The 25761-nt window shown below is 40.6% G+C and overlaps 3 protein-coding genes across 7 annotated transcripts in view; 1 reads left to right on the top strand and 2 right to left on the bottom strand.

The window, feature by feature from the left end:
* Positions 1–5020, bottom strand: part of LOC121190116 (sodium-coupled neutral amino acid transporter 3-like) — a 28986-nt gene extending 23966 nt beyond the window's left edge. Inside the window, exons 1-12 of one of the 2 annotated variants that reach the window (XM_041050721.1) lie at positions 4910–5020; positions 4695–4751; positions 3895–4006; positions 3036–3154; positions 2862–2946; positions 2426–2541; positions 1149–1222; positions 959–1051; positions 740–821; positions 550–632; positions 291–349; positions 55–192 (exon numbers count right to left, since the gene is read on the bottom strand). In XM_041050721.1, coding sequence (XP_040906655.1) covers positions 55–192; positions 291–349; positions 550–632; positions 740–821; positions 959–1051; positions 1149–1222; positions 2426–2541; positions 2862–2946; positions 3036–3076 — 771 coding nt within the window. In that variant the 5' untranslated portion in view covers positions 3077–3154; positions 3895–4006; positions 4695–4751; positions 4910–5020. The remainder of the gene's footprint in view (positions 1–54; positions 193–290; positions 350–549; positions 633–739; positions 822–958; positions 1052–1148; positions 1223–2425; positions 2542–2861; positions 2947–3035; positions 3155–3894; positions 4007–4694; positions 4752–4909) is intronic. The other variant, XM_041050720.1, reaches the window with a different exon arrangement.
* An 835-nt stretch (positions 5021–5855) lies between these two features.
* On the bottom strand, positions 5856–9019 carry apex2 (APEX nuclease (apurinic/apyrimidinic endonuclease) 2). The gene is made up of 6 exons (XM_041051561.1): positions 8846–9019; positions 8638–8721; positions 8201–8381; positions 7636–7779; positions 7350–7419; positions 5856–7048 (listed from the first exon to the last, which is right to left on the bottom strand). The coding sequence occupies exons 1-6, from the start codon at positions 8958–8960 to the stop codon at positions 5900–5902; spliced, it is 1743 nt and encodes a 580-aa protein (XP_040907495.1). The 5' UTR covers positions 8961–9019; the 3' UTR covers positions 5856–5899.
* Positions 8973–25761, top strand: zgc:162200 (uncharacterized protein LOC558638 homolog). 4 transcript variants are annotated; one of them, XM_041051540.1, is made up of 10 exons: positions 8973–9026; positions 10918–11250; positions 13422–13634; positions 13842–13994; positions 15872–16387; positions 17415–18293; positions 18925–19104; positions 20310–20461; positions 21620–21980; positions 23139–25761. In XM_041051540.1, the coding sequence occupies exons 2-10, from the start codon at positions 10999–11001 to the stop codon at positions 23142–23144; spliced, it is 2712 nt and encodes a 903-aa protein (XP_040907474.1). In that variant the 5' UTR covers positions 8973–9026; positions 10918–10998; the 3' UTR covers positions 23145–25761. The 4 variants fall into 4 exon arrangements, with proteins under 4 accessions (XP_040907474.1, XP_040907456.1, XP_040907483.1 ...); XM_041051522.1 differs by lacking the exon at positions 8973–9026 and adding an exon at positions 9294–9457; XM_041051531.1 differs by lacking the exon at positions 8973–9026 and adding an exon at positions 10127–10274.

The following is a 25761-nucleotide window of genomic DNA, read 5'->3' as shown; positions in this document are numbered from 1 at the left end:
GCTGATAATTCAGGAAAGTAAAACCAGGCAGTGTGAAAATGTTTTTGCTCTAACCTGTGAATTGACAGTAAATAGCTTGGCCTCACATAAGTGGTCTGTCTCTTTAACGGCACTACGGCCGCCAAAAGTAGGAGTCATGTAGATATGAAAATCATTGAGTAGACAAGGAATGTTGAATTTCTTGAAGATAACCTGAGGAGTCAGACCCGCTGGTTAGTCAAAGATAAATATTTAATGGAGGAACAGCTGGTAATATTGTATGTATCTTTGCTGGCTGTTTGCTGACTTACCGAAATGAGGAAAAACACCATGCAAGAGAGGGAGAAGCCACTTGTGTAGCCCAGGTAACCTGGATTGCAATGATAACGACATGTTGAAAAATGATTTATGGTCACAGACAGAAGACAGATTCAGGAGGTGATGATACTTTACGTACAAGACAGGACAGTAAACATAACTACAACAGGTAGTAGAGACATGAAGTACATGGGAGAAGAAGGAGATTTAAAACAAAAGAAAGAAAATGTGATGACAGAATGAAAAACATACCAAGTTGTTTCATGAGTGCTAGAGGAAGGATGACGAAAGTGCTAACAATGATGATCAAGATCTTTCCATTCAAGAACCACTCTCTAAGAAACAGTTAGACAAATAGACGGAAAAAAAATCAGTACACCACTAAACTATAACTTGAAACTACTGAATTATGCATAAATCAGAGTAGTACTTCAAGACTCACTGTGTGTGTTCTGGGTTATCAAGGAACGCTTGAATAACCAGTGGAAGCTCAGACTTGATGATGAAGAGATAGGTAGACATAGCTAAAAGGAAGTGAAAGAAATATTTTAAATTGTGTCAAATGTGCATGTTTAATATTATCTGATCAGATACACATGCTGTCACTGAGAGATACCAGATATAAATATAATAATGAAAGAAAGAAATGGTTTGACAGTACCTCCAATGTTGTGTATTATAATAACACAGGCAGTCAGCATTTTTCCTGGGCGGCCAAAAGCCCGAAACCCAAGCTGCTCATAGGCCCGGATTCCTGAAAACACATGAACGTTACATCTGCATGTGATAGGTTTTGAATGCAGACCTGGCTTTTTGACTACATATACTAAGTGAGTCTGGCTCCAACTTACCAACAACTCCAGCGCTTTTCAGCAGGAGATGGATCGAATATGCAGACAGAATGGCAATGAAAGTCAACAGGATTCTGAAAGACAAAAGAACAGAGATCTGTTGAGAAATGTGTTTGAAGTCTAAAAATGACATGACAGAAATTTGACAATGTCGAGTTTGGCCTTTGCTCTGATTAGACTTAAAGCTGTGCTCACTATCCAAATGTATAAAGGCAGAGAGAAAAAGAGAAATAAGGTTAATCTATACAAACTTCCTCTGAAACTAAATTCTGTTAATAAGCAATTCATGATTGTCATCTTCTGTTTTTTTCCACTCACACAAGAGAGTTTGGCTTTGAGAGACTGGCTCTGCAGCCACTCTCCACTTCCCCTGGCCATATAGCACAGGACTGATCCAAGGAGGCGTGTCTTGGGTCAGATCACTAGGGTCTATATTTAACTGCTCAAATCTGATTTAGAGTGTCAGGAGTAAAGAGTGTTTATGAGCTCTAATGTACATTGTGACAGATCAGGCTTTGTACAGTAGCAGCTGCATGTACAGTTTTACACTTACAGCTCACAGACAGACAGACAGACAGACAGACAGACAGACAGAAACACACACATATTCCAGCACAGAGCTCATCTCGATGCCATCACACATACCTGTCCTAACACAAACACACACAGTCAGAGGATACACACACCCCTGTGGCCCTACTTCTAGCCTTATAAGGACCCTCTGTTGACCATATCCAAACTGTATTAGCTAACAGAAACTTTACCCTAATCCTAATTTTAACCTTAAATCAAAATCTATTATGGGACACACACAAGTCTTAGGAAGCTAAACACATGCAAAGAGAAACGGAAAACAGATAAAAAATATTCAAATTAAGTAAAATTCAAAATAAAAGAAATTTAAACATATATAAATATAGAAATTAGCTTTGCAAAAACCACCTTAAAATAAAACTGAAAATTAGAGAAAAGCCATTAAGAAATAGCTGAAATGACAGACATCTTCACAGGGTCGGTCTACAACTCATGAAGTCAGACACACAAGTCAAACAGCCCTGCTTTATTCTTGTAACCTCAAGGAGTGTTCACATTTGGTTTTACCCAAATACTAAAAATATGCCACAAGAAGTCAAATATACTAGTTTCCTCTTTGTACCATAAGTGGCAATAGTACAAGTTAATGGATGAAATACATACACAAACACACACACTGACAAATACAGTCAGGAACAGAGTTTAGCCAGAATAGGGAGAGTGTGTTTGGCTTGCATACTCACAAAAAAAGAATGATTCCGGTGTTGGACATTGCAAAAGCCAATCCCAGAATTCCACTGCCCATCATGGCCTTACTGAGGGTAAAGATGGACATGCCAAATGAAGTCTTTCCCTCGAACTGCAGCAAGAGGACAGGATAAGACAACAGTAGATGTGAAACAAATCAATTCATTAAAAACACTACATAAACAGCATTTACTGTATCTCATTTTATATTCAGAATCAGAAAACTTTTTTGCCAGGCATGTTACACATACAAGGAATTTGACGTGGTGTTGTAGGTGCAAAACAGACGAATTGGACTGACAAGTCCCATAACACACAAAGTTGAACAAGAAAAAAACAAATTTTTAATACTAAAATAATTTTTAATACTAAAATAAGAGAAAGAAAGAGCACAGCAGTACAACAAACATGTGGCCAAGAACAATCACTCACATCTGTAAAGTGGATTTCTTTCTTGACACCGGTTTTATGTGGGAGAAACTCCTCATGTTCAGCCAAGGCATCCAGTCCATCAAACCTACAACAGAAAAAAAAATGTTAGGGCCCAAAGCCTTTATTGTCATCTGATGTACCTGTCAGTAATATCCGTTCCTTTGTGAGTCTTACCCATCATCCGTGCTATGTCCACTCATCTTCTGAAGCTCCATTCTGGTTGTTGGGGTTAAGACTTTAAAGAGTTTAAAGATCTACTTTTGCTGGACGAAAAGAATCCAGCTCAAACTTTTCTGGAAGAAAACAGACAACTACTGTTTAATTTTTTTTTCCCAGCACACCTCAGGCACAGATCTTGCCAACATATCATCATTTGCAGAAAAAAAAAGCAGGCTGACCTCAGCATGCGTCATGAACTGTTTTACACTGATTCTTGTCTTAACTTGTCACACGTGAGACAAGATTTCAGAAAGGGTCTTCCAAAAAGCTGAGCTGAAATGTATTAATGTAATGGATCTGGTCTACAATGCAGTAAATGGAGATTAATGTAACAGTGGCAGACTTGCAAAGGTGTTTAAATATCCTAAGCCATTTCAAGGTAAATATAATACACTGTGTGCACAATTATTAGGCATGTCGTATTTAGGAAGGTTAATCTTATTATTGAACAACTACAGTGCTTTTGGTCAATCTAAAATGTTAATAAATCTCAATCCTTAGTTAATTTGCGTCTTTTTTCTCAACATCTTGCGACTCTGTTGACTATTTATTGAACAACTACAGTGCTCTTGGTCAATCTAAAATGTTAATAAATCTCAATCCTTAGTTAATTTGCGTCCATTTTTCTCAACATGTTTCTTGCGACGCTGTTGACTATTTGCAACAAAACATTTGATGCTTCTGTGATCACGACCCAATATCTTAGCAAGTTCAAGAGTGCTGCATCCCACTGACTTTTTACATGTTTTGACTTTTCAGAGTTAGTTAAATCTCTAAACTCAAGGACACATACACACAATTCTGAGCAACTTACCCAGGTGGTTAAGTCTTTATGTATTTTAAATAATAATTCCTTGTGCAAACTGAGTCAATTCTCAAATGCTAAGGTTTATATAGCTTTGCTCTTAGGAGTTTCTCCAAAGACCCTTGGATGAACAGAGAGGAGAGAGTGAGAGAGATTAGAGGCTGGGAGGGAGAATTGCACATTTCGTGAATACAGCAAAAAACAACATATACTTAAGCTGTTAACGGGACATCGAACCAGAAGCCTCATCCACTTCTCTGGGATGGTATTTCACTTGGTTGATAGCATTAAATTTAATTGAGATATGGGCTTTCCAGCTACCACACACACATACCTTATCTCACCATGACACAAGCTGTTTACTAGAAATAGTGTCTGTCTGTTTTATACAGATCTCACAATGATGCATGCACACTGATGACAGACTTTTTTTTTTTTTTTTAAATAGCTTTTAAATAGGGTTTAATTTTATTAATACGGATTTAATTTGCTTCCACATTTCAAAAATGTTTGTCAAGTTTAGGTTATTTGGAGCAGTTTTCCAGCTAAATATCACAATCAAGGTCTGTAAATTTTGGGTGAGTTTAAATAATGAAAAGATAATGGTTACCTTCATGACCTTAAATGACCTTAGTGACTTTAAGTAATTTGGAAAAATCTAAGACAACTAACTAACATAACTAATATTTAACATACATTTGTCAAATATAGTTCAACATTTTTGTCTCAATAAAACCACCCATCAAACAGAATGCCAGCATTTTCAGCCACGACGATCTCCCATTTCAGTGAGTCATTTAAAATCCCACCTCTTGCGCAGAAGAACAGAAATATATTCTCAGCTGAAAGGTTAAAGCAGAATCACACTGAAAGGAAAAGAGTGTTATCATTATTTCAATATACAGTGCATTATCAGTGGAGATAATAACAGTAATTTATTTTTTTCCCTGTGTAAGAATGGGAAATTGTGTCATGGCCCAAATGTTGCAGACTGCTGCCCTGCAGGCTTTCTTTTGGTACTCACCTCTTTTTAACAGGTAGCCAGATGGATGTCTTCAGTCCAGACAAAAGTAACCGGGTAAAAGTCCAAAATCTGCCTCTACCTCCAACCTTGAGGCTTGATGAAGTTTTTGGCAGCTGAGACAGGAGGGAGGATATATGGGAGCTGGGCAGAAGCAGAAATTGCACACTTTCAGAAGATTTCCTGCCATGTCAGAAGCCAAGCCACTCCCTTTATTTCAGACTGCTCAGTGTCCAGATATGTAGCATTGTACATATCTGGACACTGCCAGCATTTTTCTTTTTGTTCAAGTAATCTTTCTAATGTAATGTAAACCTGAAGCTGACAAATAAAAACTACATTCTTACTGTACAATGGTTATTCTGTGGCTGTGAAGCTGGTAGTGTCAGCAAAATGTGTTCGCTTTTACTTCTGCTATGAGCTTCAGCTTTGTGTCATCAGCTCATTATATCAGCATCTAGTGGGCAACAACAATGAAGTTCCAACAAAAAAAAAGTCACTGATCAGTATGTGTTTGTATGTCCAGATGTGGGTCATTAAATATTTAGTTTGCAATCCTGCTTCAGCTCACAAAATGATGGCATCTGGCATTTTGGACAATCAGAAGCCTTATAATTTGGGGGAGTTTCATACTCTTTATTCTATATCATGCAATGAAAACAACTATAAAGTGTAAAGTAGAGGAAAATGCATATAAGTTTCCAAGGGCCCAAGGTGACATCTTCAAACAGCTTGTATTGAACAACCAGATTGCAAATCCTCACTTTGAGAAGCTATACTACCAATTAACAAAATCGACAGCAAACAAAGCCAAAGTCAAAGTTTTAGAAAACTACTTTTATTTTTTAGAAAAAATTTTATTTTTTAGAACTTTTATTATTATTTAGAAACTTTTATTATTTAGAAAAAAGAAAAAACAACAATTCGACACATCTATGTAGCAGTCTTACAGTACTTGCTTGAGCTAGAGGAAAAGACAGGAAAAACAACACTTCACTTCCCCTTGTCAACCCATGCAAAGAAATTACATCGAGCCTCAGGGTTGGAGGTATGTCCCTGAGGACGGGCACACACAAAGAACTGTTTGCCCATGTTTGGCCCCTCCTTTTTTACAGTACGAAGCACACAGGGTTCCCCGTGGACCTTACAGGAGGGTGGTGGAGGTGGTCCATGAAGCACTGACTTCCAAAACACAAATGATGCCCCTTTGTTGCCATTTGAGTTTCCCACAGTGGGTTCTGATGTTGAATGTTTTGTCTTCACCTGTTTGTCATATTTCTCTGTGGTGCTGCCAATACACATCTGTGTGGAACCACCAATGGCTCGCTCTGTATCTTCAGGTACTCTGTCTGTGACTGAAGACACATTTTCACTAGTTGTGGAAGCTTTTTGGGAGTTTTGTGTAGGGGTAATTTCATCCAGGCTGAGTATTTTTTCACACTGCCTGACAGGGGCTTCACCAGTGGGAACAACATTTGTGAGTTTAGGTTTGAAAAAGGAAAGGAGGCTGCCTTGTGGTTTTGAAGAAGTCTTTGTTTTTTTCCCGTTTGGGACAACAGAATCTGATGCTGATAGCCGTTTTTTACCAGAGATGTTTCCAGCTCCAAATGGGTTCAAGTTCTCCCTCTTTTCCTCCTCCTCTTGAGATCCAGGTAATGAATCCCTCTGCTCAGACTGAATTGATTTTTGGTCCACCTTAACAAGGAAGCGGGAGAGTTTCTGCTGCTTGCCAGCAAACTCTGGCAGGTAGCGAGTACAAAGGGGAGGAGGCTTAGAACCGGGCAGGAGAGTGCAGTTCAGCTGCCCCCATACAGGGCAGTGGTCAGACCCCTCCACCTCTGGCATAATGTCTGCTGCCACAAACTGCTCCTTGGCTAGCTGGCAGTCAGCGAAGATATAGTCAATGCGTGTGCCATAGTTGGTTTGCCGCGCTCCAGTGAGAGTGGACCAGCATGTGAAGGCGTTTGGTCGAGTTGGGTGGAAATAGCGAAAGGTATCCACAAATTTTCCACCCTGGATGTTGTCTACTGAAGTTCCCTCAGATTCTTCATCAGGCTCCTCCTCATTCCTGTTCTCTTCTGCTTTGCCACTGTGCAAAAAAACATTCAGCCATTTCCTCCCAGGATTTTCACCAAAATCATCCTAAGTAACAAAAAAAACAAAATAGGTTGAGTGTCACACTGTGGCTAGCTCAGCTTAGCATAAAGACTTACAGCAGGGGGTAACTAGCTAGCCAGTGTAAACTTGGTTATCTGCTTCTGTTTTTGTATGGACTAAACAACATGATATAATGTGTTCATTAGAGATCTTTACAGGTGCTGGTGGCCAGATTTAGTTACCCCTGGACAGGTTGGCTGTTTCTCCCCATTTCCAGCCTTAATGCCAAGCTAAGCTAACCAGCAAGCAAAACATTCATATGACAGCATTCCAACCTTTTACTTACAATATCACTGGGGTCACAGTGGTCTATTGGCAGGTGAGATGTATTTACATCTCCTAAAACGATCACATGACTGTAATATAACCAACAGAAAAAAACAATTAACTCAGATTGCAATTTTTAAAAAATGTAAATATTATTTTCATGATTACTTGTCCAACAACAACAGCCATAAAGTGGTAAAAGGCTGCAACTTAGAATTTAGAATAGTTTCATATGCAAAATGTTTGTGGTAAAAGCAGGATACATCTGTGCCTCATCTTTTTTTCCTGTCTCTGGAAACGCTCACCTGCCATTTTTCAGTATTGCTTCAGCCCGACACTGAAGCAACTTGTAGAACTGAAGTTTGAACTGCTTTCGCTCTGGCTTTTCAGGGTCCGCCCGGGGACAGTATACATTGATTACAGTAACAGTTTGCACTTTTTCCTGACACCTGTGGGTGAAAAAATAAGTAAAATAGAGTAAGGAAGGAAAAATAGAGTATAGACATCTACAACTATTGTACTGTAGGTGTTGCAACAGAGCTAGTTACAGAAAAATAAAGCATTTGAGACACTTGTGTCTGTGAATCTTTTCCACAATTTGCTTGAAAAATGACAGAAATCATTGATCAGTTATCAAAATTGTTGCTAGATATTTTTTGTGTAGATCAGCTAATAGGTTAACTGACTAATCATTTCAGCTCCACTGAACTGATTCAAAAATCTACATTAAATAGTACAAGAAAGACCGCACTGCGAAGGTAGTTGCTTAGTTTTTTAATGTGAAAACGCAAATAGAGATAAATAGTTCATACAAACTATTTTCATACAAACTCCTTGAGGAAACCACGAAGCAGAACATTTTTCTCTTACATGATTTTGTGCTGTGTGATGATGGCTCGTCCCTCATTGTCCAAAAGCTGCAGCTCCTCACTTGAAAACTCAGTGTGGTCACCGTAGCATCCAACAGCCCCTTCATGGTTGGTCAGCAGACCTGTGAGACCCTCCTCAGCAGCAAAAGGAGTGGCACTGTCCTTACAGTATGTGGCAACCCCTGTGAACATAAAGGATGAGAGGTGAAATAAGCTTACATGGAGCAGTAGTGTGCCAGCAGCGTCTATAAAGCAGGTGTTGTGCAGTGGTTACAGGGATCTTCTGTGTGACTGATACGTGTCCACTCAGTAAAATCAATTATGACATTAGAAGAGTGTGTCTTTATATAATATAGCTGGAAAAACAGAGTTAAAGAAAACAACAACACTATCATCACCCAAGGACACAAAATGACTTGTTATGGCTATGTAATGAACCTGAATAGCCGCTGCGTCCTCGACTGTAGCTGAAATAGGAGTTGTAGCCGTCAACAATGGCAGTTCTTTCATCAAGCAGGTCTCCTAGAAGGGGGGGGGACAAATTGGGGTTTAACTTTTTATAACTTTCGTAGCAGACATAGCCTGTCTGTCTGGTACGATGAATGACAGCTCCCTCGTTTTCCACAATTCTAAGCTAACCACTTACTTGTCACTTTTGTCTCCTGAACACAGACAATATCTGCGTCCAGTGAATCAAGAGCCATTTTAATACCGCCTCTGAGAGTCCTTATGCCATTTATGTTCCAGGTAACGATCTTCATTGTGCAAAAAATGCCGTGGTTTCACTGAAATGCGCGCATTCGGGAGTAAAAAGGAAGTCAAGAAAGGTACGAGCGGAAGTGATTTTTTTCACTAATCTTTCGATATTTCTTTTAAATTTAGTGCTTCTTGATAAAATATAATTATTGTGTTTGTTTAATGGTTGTTACATTTCTATGTCAGGATACACAGTACACGCCATGACCGCCGAAATACAGAATATAAGTCGATTTCTTGGTATGATTGCATTGCGCCTTTGGCTAGCTAGAGGGAGTAGAAGTGCTTTCAGCTTTTCGGCGCGGTTTTGACACCCGACCTCCCAGTGAAACGAGAGAACCGGGTGGGAGGAAGGGAAGTGGCTGTTCAGTCTGTATCCCGGGCTGGTACCCCTGGCTACTAGTGTGATTAGCAACCGTTGCTGCTGACAGCTGCCGGAGGAGGTACAACGCTAACGTCTGCTGGCAACCGGCGAGCCCCATCTTTGAAATAAAACCAGAGGGTGAGTAGCTGGTTTCTGCTAATAGTGGCTATCTAGCGTTGGCTAATTAGCTCGTCTGACAGGATCTGACTGGCGTTACGACCGGAGAACAACCCCGTGAGTAGGGAAGTAGATGTCGTCTGTACCGCTAAGCCTGTGTAAATTTAGCTAATTACAAAGCTAACGTGCTAGCAGGCGGAATTCTTCAACTCGACGTTGCTAGTAGCATTGTGGTTTCATTTGCTGTGTACATTAGGCTAAAGCTACTCCGGTTAGCTGCGCGGCCGTGTCCTGTTTCAAGTCCCGGTGTCGTCTTAGATATTGAAACGCTATCCCTGTCAGAATATTTTTCACCCTTTCGATAGCAGCTTGCTTTGGAAACAGGGTGAACATATAGGCTGCCAAAAATATCCAGTCCCTCCTTTAATTTACATTTTCATTTAATACAATGGAGGTGTAGTTTGTGGGCTAGGAGTAACAGATGCATACGGGACACATCATTTGGCACCGGAGCAACCGGCGGCTGGTGTTTCCATCTTCGGTCAGTGAAGAGGACATGAGGAAATGGGGGGAACTCCGCTCCACCCAGTCAATACGGGTGGTCAAAGTAACATAATCTATATTGTTTCCACGGCTACTTTGTGGAGGGCCCCTGGGGATACAACGCCAGCAAACATTAGTAACTGCCTGCCTAATGTGATAGATGTGCTCTTGTTCGTGTTGAAAAGCAATAACGTTGTTTAGTGATAAATGCGTCCCAGTTTAAGAGTGACCGCATGGCAACTGTGTTGAAGCAAGGAATCATCATTAACGATCTTTAAATGCTATTGTCTAATAGGTAAGCGAATCGTAACTACTTCATATACTGCTGGGTAGCCTGTTAAGTTTCTATAATAAGTTCAAACTCTTATTATGCATGTATAAACTACAATAAAACAGCATCATTTATTTTTTTAGTATATCATTAATCAGAATCGGCAAAATAATCATTAACTAAACTTATAAAAAAAGCAGTGGAGTTGTACAAAGTACAGTAGTTTCCTCTGAAATATGCTTAAGTATAAATATTAAGTAGCATAAAATGGAAATACTCAAGCGAAGCACCTTAGAACTGCACTGAAGAACAGTATTTGAGTAAATGTCTGTAGTTACTATTCACCATTGGTTATAACTGATAACATATCTTGAGTCTACATGGCTGGCTGATAATCAGAGACATTTTTTACATATTTGCAAACTTCATCTGTGGGGTAATTTATGGCTGGGATTTGCGTAGTGGCCATTTGGCCTTTTGAGCACAAGTGGAAGGGTTTTCCCACTCAGTCAATTCCAAAGTTAATCTTGCCCTGTTTGGTTTGTTCAGTTGGTGTTAAAATAAGATTTAGACAAAACCTCTTTGCTGTCCTGGCCATTGTTCTGAGTAGTTTACATAACCACCATCTTTGTGTGTGTGTGTGTTTTTTTTGTTTTTTTTTTTGTAGTGTGTAGTAATGAGAGTGGAGGAGTGAAAGAGGAAGGTGTCCCAGTAGAACATTGGCAGACAAGTGGGAGGCCGGGCAAGGATGCTGGAGGCAGATGCAGACCCAGCAAGTGCAGCAGCGGAAGGAGAAGGGGAGGTAGAGATGGGGAGTGGAGACTTGAAGGCTGAGGTGGTTCGGCTAACTCTAGAGCTCCAGGAGGCCACAGAGGAGAAGCTACAGGCAGCCCGCTATGGCCTGGTGGTGCTGGAGGAAAGTTCTGCTCTTAAGCTGAAACACAGGCAGCTGGAAGAGGAGCATGAAGCCCTCAAAGTGGAACTACAACAGCTCAAAGAGGTAGGAATCCCTTCTAGTTATATTTATATATTTAGACAACAAATGCAGTATGGGATATCATTTGATTTCTTGCCCTTATGAAAACCCGTGTTTTTAGATCAACACACTAGATTTAATGTTATGATGTACTGTTTATAACTGAAACAAGCATTTCCTGTATTCAAATTCCACAGTGACTGTCCGATTAAGAGAAGCTGAAACTTGAGATTTTTCAGTTAACTCCAGTTCTTATGTTGGCAGATCTGATCAGTGTTATCTGGTCCAGCGTGTATATTGTGTTTTCACAGAATGTTTTTGGATGTCACTTTTTTTCCTCCATGTTGAAAGAATACTGCAGGAGGAAAGAACACATCAATGGTTGCAGTCATTTTACATTTGAGAAATATGCAAGTAAATTGCTATTACATTTATACATATGTATTATTTCAAGACATTTTAATCAAGACACAATAGAACAGTAACATCATGTCTTTTTATTGTTTCGCCTGCTTTACCATTGTACAGAAGTTGTATTATTGCCTGGTCTTAAATCACACTCTTGGTAAAATGGAAATGCAGCCAACATTTCACTGGCTGACATCGAAATGCCGTCTTTTCCTCAAAAGATTCCATTGTTGTCTCTTCATATGCACCACTGAGCTATGACATGAATTTGATTGCTCATCCTTTCAGTGCCTTCTGGTAACTCTGACTTTCTGCTTCCACAGTAACAGTTCTGTTACAGCTGTGACCTCGTATTATACTTTCAATGAACATGTTTGTGATTGCGTGCTGAGTCAGTTGCGCTCTTCGAATGCCATTTGATCCTAATGGCATCAGAGAGAGAGAAGACTGTCTAGTGATTAGGACAGTGTCTGCAACATAGCTGGTGCTTTTAACGTGCTGCATTCTCTGTTCACCTTAAACTGATTTTGATACTTAACTGCATAGCATTAATGATTTAATTAGGTTGGCACCGGACAGTCAAGATAAAAAGATTAGACCAATATGTCGAAGCTCAGATTATCATGTAATCCATGCCTTTCACAAATGTATGGTGCATTGTGATATATGGCTCACATTGCCTCTCTCCTGTTTAATAATTGACCAATTGAAAAGCTGACAACCATCCCTTTAACTGTTACACAATTGTATTATAGTTTGTACCGTTGTACTCCAGCTGGCTGTGACATTTAAGGCTGCATTTTGTGAACATTTGCACATTAAATCATGGTGCCATCCCAATGCTGATGTAGTACCGAATGTGTAATGTGTTAGAAGTTCAAATTGTTTCCTGATGTAAATGTCACAAATACACCAGATCGGCCTTGAAGGTATTTGGGATTGCTGGAACAGGCTTTTTTAAACTGGTTTATGTAAGAATGTAATCCCATAAAATTCAATCCCATCGTGTGGGCAGATTTTGCAATTGTTCCATCTACCTGTTTAAATTAAGAGAGAAATAATGTTTAAATCCTGCTTACAGGCAGTTGGACGTTTACCAATAAATCTGTGCCAGAATAACACTAAAATCGGTCCACCCCAATGTTTTATAACCATATTTCAAGCAAAGCTCTTTAGGTCTGAAAGGACATAATGGTACAGAATTTCAACTATTTTTTATAATCTGCATAAAGCTAATTTCTTGGCGGCTTACCTACCTAGGCTTTGGAAGGGTTTTAACAAAGTAGGGTGGACTCGTGTTGTAAATCAGCCTCATTATATAACCACACTACAATGTTCAGCTGAGCGTGTTTAGTAGCATGTTCATTTAATTTAACACCTTATTTCATAGTTTTTCATCTGTAGTCATTGATGCATAATGTGTCAGGGTTACTAATTATAGCAAGCTGTGAAGAAATGCATGTTACTACCGTGCGATGTATTAGGCTCATATTATTATAGGCTTATATTATTATCTGTGGAACCTGCTGTTACGGGTTAAGGTGTCTTGTTACCAAACCATAACGGCTATTTTATCACTGTGGTCAGGTTTCAGGTGATGGTTGTGAAGAAGTCCTATTTCCTTTCTTTTGTCAAAGATGTCTACGTTCCTGGACTTGATATGAGTAGCACAGCATAAATGTATTTTTGGTTAAACACTGCAAATGTTGTTCCAGTGTGTAACCTACTGTAGCCTGCCAAATACTGCAAAGTTGGCCACTTCCTTAACCTTTTTTGTTTGTGTTAAGGCATTTGCAGATTCTGTGAACAGCCAGAAGCGTGCAGCTGCTGATGGAGAGTGCCGGGAGGAGAGCCTCCTGCAGGAGACTGCCACTAAGGAGGCTGCCATGGCAACCCGCATGGACGAAGTCCAAGCAGAGCTTAAGCAAGCACGCCTTGCTCTGAGCAATGCCCACGCAGAGATCGATAGACTTGGGGTGGTCTCCACCCAGCTTAAGAAGGTATGGTGTATACTAGTGTTTTACTATATGTTATCATGCCCCATCTCTTCATGATGCGTAAGAGTGAACCTCCAAATCACTGGAGGATATATTAGCTGTGTAGTCTCATTCGCAATGTGTAATTAACCGTGCGTGACATGAATTCTGCAAGTGTGCAGTTCAAATTTTGTGCTTTGCACAGATTTCACAGTGGGTTGTGTTCCACAGGAGTGCGAGTGTCTGGAGGCGGAGAAGGGCCATCTGAGGGATGAGATGAAGGAATATAAAATACGTGAGCTACGCCAGTTGCAGGACAATGGCGAGCTTGAAGAAGAAAACATATCTCTGCAAAAACAGGTGTCTGTGCTGAAGGAAAACCAGGTCAGTTATTACTCGTGCTCCAACATAACAAATTATATTATAGTTCTACCAGCTGGCTGTATTTGTAAATGAATGAGTGGTTAAAGAATAAAAGTTATGTAGTTAGATGAAAAAGAAGTTTGCATGAACATTGAGCCATACTGTTGTGTTTCCTGTTTACTTTCCTAAACTTCAGAAAACAAAGTAATACACATAGCGGGAGACAATCATTCTTCTCCTGATTGCCTGCTTTTTTCATTTGCCAGTGAATTCCAAGTATGGCTGCCTCCCTGTAGAGCCAGATGCCATGTCTGATAAAACATTTTGCTGGCTATATGCTGCAGAGAAGGAAATAATTATAGTTGCAGGTAGCACTATGGCAACCAGGATCCAATCTAGTAGTTTCATGATTCATAAATGATTGCGGGACACTCAATTTCAGATTACTTTTAAAGTTCTTGATGACTTTGAATTCTTTAGGAAATTATGTATTGTCCTAGAAATGTATTGTTATTGTTTTTGTATTTTTAGCTGAGAGCAAACTGAAATTGTGAAGAAGTCAGCAGCTGACAGGTCTATGTTCAAGACCACATGAGTTTCAAATCCCTGTTAAAGGGGTAGATTATTTTAAACAGGCTATGTTAGAGGATGCTCTGAAGGTGACCACAATGATGTTAGCTTGCCCATGCAGCAGAGTAGCACCTAACAGTTAAAATGCTGAATGACACAACTTGTACAGCTGAAAGCTGACAAGAATGCCACTTAAGCAGATGCAAGTAGAATGTTATATTATATTATATTATATTATATTATATTATATTATATTATATTATATTATATTATATTATATTATATTATATTATATTTTTTGAGGTGTTGCTCATTTACTACATAAAACAGAGTGCTTAAAGTACTTATATCAAGAAGAGGGGAAAAATCTGAAAAGATCTTTAATGGAATTAAACTAATTTGAGGTTATCCTGAAATTGAATTTATGACTTTGTGTCATTTAGGTAGTCAAATCTTACACTATGTGCACAAAAAAATCAGCAAAAATGTTGTTTACTGCACGATAATTGATGTTCCGTATTTGTGTGGGTTGTTATGTAAAGCAGTTATGTGAACCTGTCATTGTTTGGATTCTTCAGGGTGTGAGACAAGTGCTTCCAACTGCAGATGGGCCTTCTGTGTATATTGCACCTCTGCCAAGACAAATTGTCCATGACTAGTTCTAAATGTAGCAGAGGCTTGTTTGTGTGTGCACCACTTGTTAGTTGACTTTTAGATAAAACCCCGTCTTGCCTCTACAGTGTCTTTTGTCAAAAATATTTTTTTGTCATTTCAGATGAAACCCCTAAATTATATTAATTAGTGTCAGTCATTCATCAACAGTTTTAATGTTACATGTTGATCTTATTTTTAAAATATACACATTTATTTTATGTAATGTCTACTACATGTAGTATACATGTTTAAGATTAAGGCCAGCTGAATTAATAAACTTAAATGAGGTGACTGAACTAAGAATATCATTCAGCATCTCTGCTGAATTGTGTAAGATATTTGACATTTAAAAAGAGGCAGAAAACATGGAGAGAGGGCTGTATACAAAAAATGTCCAACTTCACTGATATACAGTATATTTTGTTCACCTTCTGTGCTTTAGTTTTTATTTGCATTTAAACTCTACACCAGTGGAAGAAACTATACATATCATCTTGGAGTAGCCATTTGTCCACCCAAGCCGTCTAGGTATGTGGCGGTAATACTACTGTACTAGATGCGCTGGTATATTTACATGTTGGGGCTAGAATTTGCTTCCATATCTGTAACATAAAAAGACAGAGAAACACTTAAATATAGACTGCCATGTGGTTATGCTCCTTATCACATTTCAGATTGAGTTTGAATCGATAAAGCTGGAGCTGACACAGAAGAACGAGGAGCAGGAGGAGCTGCGAGCTCAGCTGGACGAGGCAGCAAGGCTGAGGGAGATAGCAGAGATGCAGCTGGATGAGGCCCTGGAAGCCCTGAAGGAGGAGAGGGAGCAGAAGAACAGTCTGCGGCGAGAGCTCTCTGCCCTGACCCTGAACCCCTTTGATGCTGTGGGGAGCCTGGAGCTCCACTTGGAGCAGCTGGATGACAGCCAGGAGGAGGGCCAGGGGGGAGAGGGAGTAGGTGAGGGTGAGGGAGAGGACCAGGACAGCGGCTATAATAACGGTCCTGGGTCTGCTCCCAGTTCTGCTCACCCTCCTCACTTGGGGGGCTCCAAAAGTAATGGCCTCATCCATCGCTCCTCTACTCCACGCAACAGTGATATGTTCCTGCGTGCTCCGGCTTCTGGGCTGGTGTCTGACCTACTGAGTGAGCTACACTTTTCAGACAGTCAGAAGCTGAAACAGCAACTCCTACAGGTAAGCAGCAGGACAATATGTGCCACTCTTTTAAATTCATTAATATGGTTGAATTATGGAAGTGCACCAAAGAAAAATGACCACAGAATGACGTAGCCAAGCTTACATAGGTTTTAGAGAATGATGTGAACAAAACTACAATGATTTGATTCCCTTTTCAGCTTGAATTGCTCTGCAAATTTCATGGCAGTCTGCCTGTTTGTTTTATTATGGGATGAAAAAAACTGCATATTAGTTTTAGTGTTAGTTCAAATGTTTAAATAAAATATGACTGAAATGCATGATATGAACTTCTTCTGGTGCCAGTTTGCATTTTATCACTATTAAAAAGATTTTTAATATAACGTAGTACTTACAGTGTCATTTACCTGAATTTTTTAATGCACTGACAGCTTTAGGCAGTGGTGAATGAGCACAAAATGGCTTCTGCATAATGATAATGTACTGTGTGTATCCTCTACACTTCTGCTAACATTATGTACTCGTAGTGACTGAGAGGTTTGTCTGCTGCTTCCTGCTCTAGACCACATCCGCTGTCTGTTACGGTGCTGTTACTCTGTTGGTCTGGCTCTATTAATAAAATCCACCTGGCACCACATTGTCACATCATCTACTTCACCAAGCAATTTAGTCAACTCCTAAGTGATATAGTTATGCCTCACAAATTGACTGTATTTGGGAACGTTAAGGATGTCTTGAACTTCTCATCCCTCTCTGTCTGAAGGAAATACATTATTCATGATTCACTTAAATTGGGGGGTTGGGTAACCCTACCCAACAGATGTTGGGAGTGTGGAGCGGAATGGGGTCAGCCTCATCTTTACATTAAAAATGCATTAAGAGGAATGGTGGTTGGGGGAGAAATTTGTGTTGTAGAGCACTGTCCTTTAGTTTTACGGAAGATAATCAGAATCAGGCTGATTTTTCAACTAATTGACGCCTTTAAGTGATTTCATCAAATTTATGACAAACATGTTCATATGTAACAAGAGTTTGACCTTGTGTGTGTGTGTTTGTGTGCACCCAGGCAGAACGAGAGAAGTCCAGCCTGGCTAGCAAGGTGGAGGAACTGCAGATGCAGCTGGTAATGTCCAAGCAGGCACTGAGTCAGCAAGAGGACAAGGTTGGCTCTCTCACTCAACAGCTGGAGGCTGTGCAAAGCAGCCAGCGGCACAGCCAGGAGGCAGAGGACAAGGGAGATGACGAGACAGAGACCGGAGACGGTGGCAATGGTGTCTTTGACTATGAGGTAGACACCAAGAGCAAGGAGGTGCTGGAGGCGCGCATGCGTTCAGCCAGCGAAGAGCTTCTGAAGCTGCGAGATGAACTGTCTCAGGCAGGAGCGCGTTACAACACTCTGGAGCAGAGGTACAAGCAGGAGAAGGATCGCTGGAGGGCAGAGGCCCAGGAGCTGGCTGACAAGATCCGACAATGCATCAAGTCCAGTAAACAAGACCAGGAGCGCATCAGTGAGCTGGAGAAGGAGATTGGAGCCACACGAAAAGTGGCAATTGATTCAGAGGGGCATCTGAACGTGGCCCAGGAAGAGCTGCTGGCCTTCTCTGAGGAGCTGTCCAACCTCTATCACCACATCTGTGTGTGCAACAACCTGACACCCAAACGGGTCACCCTGGACTATTACCGCGATGGTGCCAGGGCAAGTGGTGGAAGTAGTGCAAGAAGATCGCACCATGTCTACCCCCAGCACAACTCCCAAAAGAAGCCTCGAGCCAATGACATGTTCATCTCCAAAGCTGCAGCATTGCAGTTTATGGGCGAGGTGGACAGTGCGGGAACCAGTGGAGACTCTCCTAATTGCCCAGGGTCCCCCACCTTGGATTTCAGGGACCCTTCCAACGTCCGCAACTTGGTAGCAGTCATCCGTTGCCAGATCAAACACCTCCGGGTAAGACAGTACTTCTCATAACAGTCATTTATTAGAGTGGTACTCTACTACAACTTGATTGTTGGTGAAATTAAACTTACAACCAGTTCAAGTTCTCTAACTCTCTCCCTCATTGTAGCCCGATTACTGAAATCCTTTCCTCCTGCACGAATTTCTCGCTGAACTTAATGCTCAGCTCAGACTGTTAAATGTAGCTGAGTAGCTCCCATGTCCGCACAATCCACTGCCTGGTGTGGTCCTTGTAGACACGTGTGTGTAGGTTTGAATGAATTGGATTATCAGGGGTCAAAGTTGAGCTGTGACTTCTACTACAGAGAATCCTTTTAGAAAAAATGTCTGGAACATTGTGCAACACATGTTCTGAAACACATATTGTCGCTCTTGTTTCTTCAATTTTGAAGATGCATTTCATGATAATAATAATACTAAGAAGAGGAGACTAATTTAGAACAATTTTTAAACAAATTGTTACTGTCATTTGGTCAGTATTAATAATGTGATTTTTGGGTGTGCAAAACTATGTAGTCTTTATATAACAAATTGTTTTCCCATGCTGAAATTGCCACAAAATCCTACCTTGCCAGCAAAACTAAACTCACTTTTATGAATATGTGCCTTTATATTTCCTCAGGTGGCTGTGGACCTCTGTCGCCAGAGGGGTGCAATGCCTTATTCAGGGCTCAGCAGCAGCGGAGAGTCAGACCGGGATGCTGAGAGCCTCTTGGAGGAAGTACTAAAACTCAAGTCCCTTCTCAGCACCAAGAGGGAACAGATTGCTACCCTCAGGACTGTACTTAAGGCTAACAAACAGGTAGGTCAGAGCAAGCACCGGCTTAGCAAAAATATTCCAGTTTTGTCTCTTTGCAGTGTTTTAAAATAGCTTTAGTCGAGAAACAGTCCAGTTTTCCATTTTATGGTATTGCTCGAAACCAACCTCACCAGTCAAGGACTTTCCATAAAATGCAGTCCTCTAAGGTCCAAGGTCAATGTGAATGTTTTTTTGTATCTTGCCAGTAAAAACAAGCTTTCCCACATTTTTCCATGTTGGTTTACTCTGAGAAGCCTTGATCGTTTATTTGTATGTACAAAAAAATCCTGCAAACAGCTACCTTGGTACACAGGGATCATTTGTTGTAAAATTTATTCTTCCTTATGCTGCCAATATTTTTTTTATTCATTCTTTCAAAAAAAAAAATTCAGGCTAAATTCAGTATTTTTAATATTAAGTTGATTGTCTTGATAAAATAAGAGAGAAAGTCTGTTTCTTCAGTATTATCCACGCATAATCTTCACATAAGCACTACAGCTGACCTGTATCACCAGTGTCTTGTCTAGACAGTCCCTTGGGCTCACATGGTTCTGTACCTTGAGTACAGTGTAAGGTTGAATTCCTCTTCCCCCTCCCCTGTCCTGAGCCTCAAGCACTGCGTGACCTGCTTCTGTCTCACCCTGAGCTGTCACTCTCCCTTTACACTCTCACATAAACACTCAAGGTAATCTGCTTGGCAAGGCCATGCACACACAGTGGTTTACCTTCTCAGGTCTGATTTCTAGGAGTATGTTGCCCCCCCTGTATGTACCTGTGATGTAACTGTGGTGTTTACATGTGAGACCTTTTCAGTGATGATTTCATTCAAGTCATAGACATGTGAAAGGGCTGCAGGAGGAGTCACAGTACTGTAGTTGTACTTTTATCGTTATCAAAGCAATATTTTTTCATTGACCTTTCGGGCTCTGATACAGAGGACATGTTGTAGACAGGGGCAGTAATAGTGACAGTTATAGCTTGTTTGATTACTAAGGTATGTGGTTAATGAAATTGTGCAACACTTTGGTTGATGTTTTCTACTCTGCAGCAGGGGTCTCTGTAGAATTCCTGTGTGTGATGGTGCTGTCAGTTTGAAATGCAAATTATTAACACCTGCTATACAAATCATGCATGATATTGTGTATTTAACATCACACTTTGAAAGAGCTGTGATGATGAAATGATGGTGAAACTGTACTTTTTTGTAGACTGCAGAGCTGGCCCTGTCCAATTTGAAAACCAAGTATGAGACAGAGAAGAGCATGGTGTCAGAGACGATGATGAAACTCCGGAATGAGCTTAAAGCCCTGAAGGAGGATGCCGCCACCTTCTCTTCACTCCGAGTCATGTTTGCCAGTCGGTAAGATTTCCTTTTCATGTGTACTCCTTGGTAGTGTTATGGAAGGAAAAAGGACTTTTATTTTGTCCTGTGACAAAGAACGTTTTTGATTGCCTTAAAATTTAATTAGCTCTGATTGTATGGTCCTTTCCTCTTTGCTGGTGTTCTTCATGCTTAGTAATGGTTCTTCTGTTGTGGTACAGCCTTTGCTACCACTCATGTAATAAGCTTACCACGCTTATTACGCCTGTGGACAATCCACTGGTTCACGTGAAGATTACAAACCACATGCTCTGCCCTGTGCCGACAGGGAAGGAGGCAAGGACAGATTTGTCCCATCAAGCCAGGTCACCTTAGGGAAGGAGAAGCCTAATGTTGTTGGGAGATGGGTGGGGCATGACATTGAGAGGGAAGGTACTATCAAGGGTTAAACTTACAGACCACACGACCTCACTCACTAATCACTAACCTCTTCTGCACATTAGCTGGCATGATAATTGTTTGGGGGAATGTTTTTGTAATGGATTGAGTGACTGAACTAATTCTTTATTTATGTTTTTTTGCAGTGGACAGCAGAAATGTTTGCACTATGTTATTAAATGCCAGAAAATCTTCTTGGGCATGCATTAGACTGTCTAGGCCCTCTCCAGACAGTTATGAGCTCGCATTTGATTATCCTTAAGAAGGATTGGAGAACAGACAGTGGTCAAGGACTACTGTCTGTTGCAACAGGCTAAAGATTACAGCTTAAAAAGATCCCCTTGCTTATTATCATGTTTAGTGGTTTTGTGGTGCCACCATGTGGATAATTGGAGTGACTGCATTTCTATAGTGTAAATGATGACAAGGGAGATTTTTTAAACTCTTATTCTGGTCAAAGTTTGTTTCTACTGTTGTCATCTTCACATGTGCCCCTCTCTACTTCCTTCCTTCTTCCATTAATTAATTGCTCATATATCTGTTATTTAACTAGTATGATTGTACGTAAAAAACATAACATCACCTTTGGTAACGTGTATTTGCATTTGTTTTACTGTTGCATCACAGCTGGTGTTTGTTGTGTCTACTACACAATAAGTCATATTTAGCCTGTGTGTTGTGTGCCTCTGGCTTTGTGCTTTAATTTGGTCTTGTCTGCCTGTGCATGTTGCATCCTTTAATTGTGTCTGCATCTCTCAGGTGTGACCAGTATGTCACCCAGCTGGATGAGATGCAGAGGCAGCTGGCAGCAGCCGAGGATGAGAAGAAGACACTGAATTCTCTGCTGCGTATGGCCATCCAGCAGAAACTGGCTCTTACTCAGCGTTTGGAGGACCTGGAGGCCCCTCTGTCTCCCCACAGCCTGAACAGCAGCCCTCGTCGCTCCCGGGCCAAAGAACTGGCCACCAAGTCAGGCAGGGCCCCGCGGAGCCCTCGAAGCAGTCCTGCGCGACCCCCACTGAGGAGCAGTCCACGGGCTAGCCCAGTTCTCGGCAGCAGTGTTCCTGCCACAGCCACGCACCACCTGCGAGCTCTGACCCGAAGCCTCCACACAAGCCCCGTAAGAACCCCTCTCTCTCTTTGTCCTGACAAAACCGTCCAGACAAGCAGTCGGTCTCGTAGAAGCAAGGGTCTCCCGCGAGACGCCACTTTCATTAGAAGTCATAGTGTCAGTGATGTTTTTAACGCAGAATTGAGTCCTGGCTCTTCCCTGACACGTAAAGGCTCCACCAGCTCTGTGAACAGTGAAGTAATGGTCAAAACACAAGTCAGTGATTCAAGAAAGGGTGCATCAGGCCGGAGGGCTTCGGTGCCTGCACGTCAGGACACCTTCATCACAACTCGCGTTGCACCTGCCTCTTCCACCAGCCTAAAGTCTTCTTGGTTTTCTTCATCCACAGATAGTCTAACCTCTTCCAAAGCTTTGTGTGTGTATCCTAACACGTCTGAGGCATGGGGTGAAAGTAAACAAAAGCCTGATCTAAAACCAAACTTAGATACTTCTGTGCGAAGAAAGCAACCATTGGCTCACAGGTCTAATTCTGTACAAGCAGTAGCTGCATGCCGTAAAACATTTCAGTCAGACTCGGCGTCTTCTCAGTTGAATGCTAAATCTTCAGGGGCCCTGACATCTGCACCTCTCTCTGTTCACAATCCACCTGGTAAGCCGAGGATGACTGGGGCCTGTAGAGAGTCTAGACGTAGATCATCCACCTCCTCAAGCAGAACAACTGAGGAATCACAAGCTAATGTTAGTAAGAGCTCTGGTAATAAAGCTCAGGCCACATCTGGCCGGGCCCGGAGCTCGCACTCGAAATCATCTCGCCGGCGATGAGATAAAGTAGCCAGAAGATGAATCAGAAGATTATGCTCTATACTAAATTATTTTTATCTACATCTATATATTATGTTAGAAATCTTAAGTAAGCTATATACTTATTCTATAAAATATCAAATAAGCTATCCTTAATATTGGAACAGTCACTTGGGTTTTTGCTCAAATTTTGTTCAGACCAATTTCTTATTGGGGCTCAATTTATTAATAATCTATTATTATTATACGTCGTTCTTCAACCAAACGCCCCTAATTTGTTGATCCTTTATATGTTGTTTTGATCTGTCGATCCTTATGATTACCCTCACCTTTTTAAGTTAATTTTTTTTTTTTATTGTTGAACTAAATGTCTTCTTTTGTCTTTGTCTCACCCTGTCTCTGTAGCGCTGAAACACTCCTTCCATTACTCCAAACCCCCTCTTCTCCATAAGGACCTGTCTTCATGTTGACTCCACGGCTCCCTCCTCCCTTCCTGACTCAAGACATCTTGTCCATCCCAGATATGATGCTACATTCCCCACTCTACCCACCACAACCATGGATTAAAAAACAGTAAAAAGAAAAAAAAAAAATCTCTCATCCCACCCTCTTGGTCTTCTCTGCTTGGAGCAGAGAAACCTGCATGCAGCCTGGAGAAGGATGAAGAGACAAATGTGCTGCTCATTGCTCTGTGAAGTCATTGACCGTGTCTTGTCCAAAGTGGTTCCAACTTCCATCTGGTCTTGTTCAAGGCTGTGTGTTGTGGTGAACCACTGACAGTATTTATTCCAGAATGAGACTTTTCGTGTACAGTATTACTTTCCTCAGACTCTTGATTCAAGGCTATGATCTGTTTTAAGGCTGTACATCTTTACACTCTTGCCTTTAATCTGGCATCCTAGTCGGGCCTGTCTGGCGTCTTTTAGTGTCTGTAAGCCATTAGTTCACCTGTGATAGATCTCCCAGGTAGTAGTTTTTATAGAACAATGCAGCCTTACTAAAATAATTGCTACCCTAAAAGTAGAGTGTTTGCTGTAGTCCTGAGGTTTCTCCCTTTTACTGGTGATACAGTAACATGCCCTTTTATATTCAGTGGCATTTCTGGCTCTGCCTTCAGCCACACCCTTTAACTAGAGGCCAGTAAACGCACCATTTCACTGATGGAAATAAATCAGCCATAAGTCCACCACCTCAGGTCAAGCACCGAGTAATCTGGTACATGATTTGGGAGATCATTAATGTGCATCTTACTTTGCAAACTATGCAGACTAATGTCAGGACAGTGCCTGAATACTTCCTGCTGTTCTTTAGGATCAGGGTGGGTTTTGAAACTTACCTTCACTTTCAGTTAACAGTGGCTGGCTGCAACCATTTTACAAACAGCCATTTAACATCTGTCACAATAATCAGCTTTTGGAATTCATCTGGGAGTGCATAGTGACACAAGGGCAAGCATCCATCAGCTGATAATACGTGTCGAACTGTGGGTTTTAAACATTCACTCTCATATCACTCGAGAATTCAAGTGGCTTGGTTTTCCCCAAAACTAATACAGACCTGTTGGGCCATTCTCGTTTCTCTTGATTGCAAAGTCATAGCAACAGTTCCCGTTCTGCTTCTGGTTTTTCTCACTCCAGCTAAACAGCGATCCTCATGTTTTGTATGTCATGAATTAATGTCACCATGCTCATGTGTGCTACCAAAGTAAGCATGTTGTGATGAAGTAGTGTTGCCCACAGCAAGCTAGTTCCTTCTCCTGTGGCTACAGCATCCATTGTTTTCAGTTATGAATGCTAATAGTGCTAGCAGGCTGCTGTTAGGGTTGCTGCTTATAGAAAAATGAAATAACAATAATGTCCCATAATTGTTACAAGCATTGCACAGTGCTTTACAGCACTAGCCGCCCACTATTACTGACAACAATAAATAAATAAATTTAAGAACTTAAAATATTTAAAAGCAAGAAGAGAAAAGGAAAAAAAAAACACTTTTCTACCATGGAAATATACACATATTCACTGATAGCCTGAACATGGGTTGCTTTTAGAGTAGTTTGGTGCCAGGGCTGTGATTTGAGAACAACATTACATTTGTCAACATTGGCACTGTAACACTAACTGTCTGTAAGTGCAGTTCAAATTCAAATTGAATTGATCTAATGTGACCAATCATGATCTTCGGACCACATTTGGAAATGGATGTTTGAAAAATGAGAACTTAATGCGCAAGAAAATGTTGACATCATTTTTTTTAAACTGTCCTGTGGTTTGTGAAAGAGGCCACATCCTGCTGACTTTTTTTTTTTTTTTTTTTTTAATTTTTAGTGCCTTGGTTTTGATCTTGTCTGTTGTTTTTAGACTACACATTTTCTAAATAGAGGCTACTATTCAACACTGTAGTTGTGATTTTTTTTTTTTTTTTTTTTGAAGGTATGTTTTATCTGCTTATGAGGAAACTCACTGAGCAGTGCACTGAATAATGTGATATCTCATTTTGGTAAAATATTTTCACTTTCTGGCTAGCATGCCTTGTATGAACTCATTAGTATTAACTAATGAATAATTTGACCTCAGCTGTCCCTTGAATCAATGGTCACTATCTGTATTTATTTTAGAGAACTTACTGTGAGACAAGTTACTGTATAAAGATTATTAATACAGAACATTAGGAACATAACAAAAACATGTGCAATGTATCAATAAGGTTTTATGGTTGACTGTTCATGGACTCATGCTAAAAAGTGAAAATGCTTTAACATAATGTCATATTACTTTGAGGGTTGTAAATGGATTCTTTGATCTATTTAATTCACTTTGTGCAGATGTGTGTATAATTTAATTACCACTGTTGTGTAATATTTTAACTGTATTTATGTTATATGTCTGCATTCTGTGTAAATTGTTCTAGAAGACGACATGCACACGCTCCGCATAACACATTTGGTGGTCCTCAACTTTTTACGTGTATGCAAGTTGACCTTTCATTGACCTGTGAGCCACTTTTGTCATGAAGAATTAAAACAAGCCAA

This window comes from Toxotes jaculatrix, chromosome 2 (genome assembly GCF_017976425.1).
Source record: "Toxotes jaculatrix isolate fToxJac2 chromosome 2, fToxJac2.pri, whole genome shotgun sequence".
Lineage (NCBI taxonomy): Eukaryota > Metazoa > Chordata > Actinopteri > Toxotidae > Toxotes > Toxotes jaculatrix.
The sequence above is the reverse complement of the archived record's forward strand: the minus strand, read 5'-3'. Positions and strand labels throughout refer to the sequence as shown.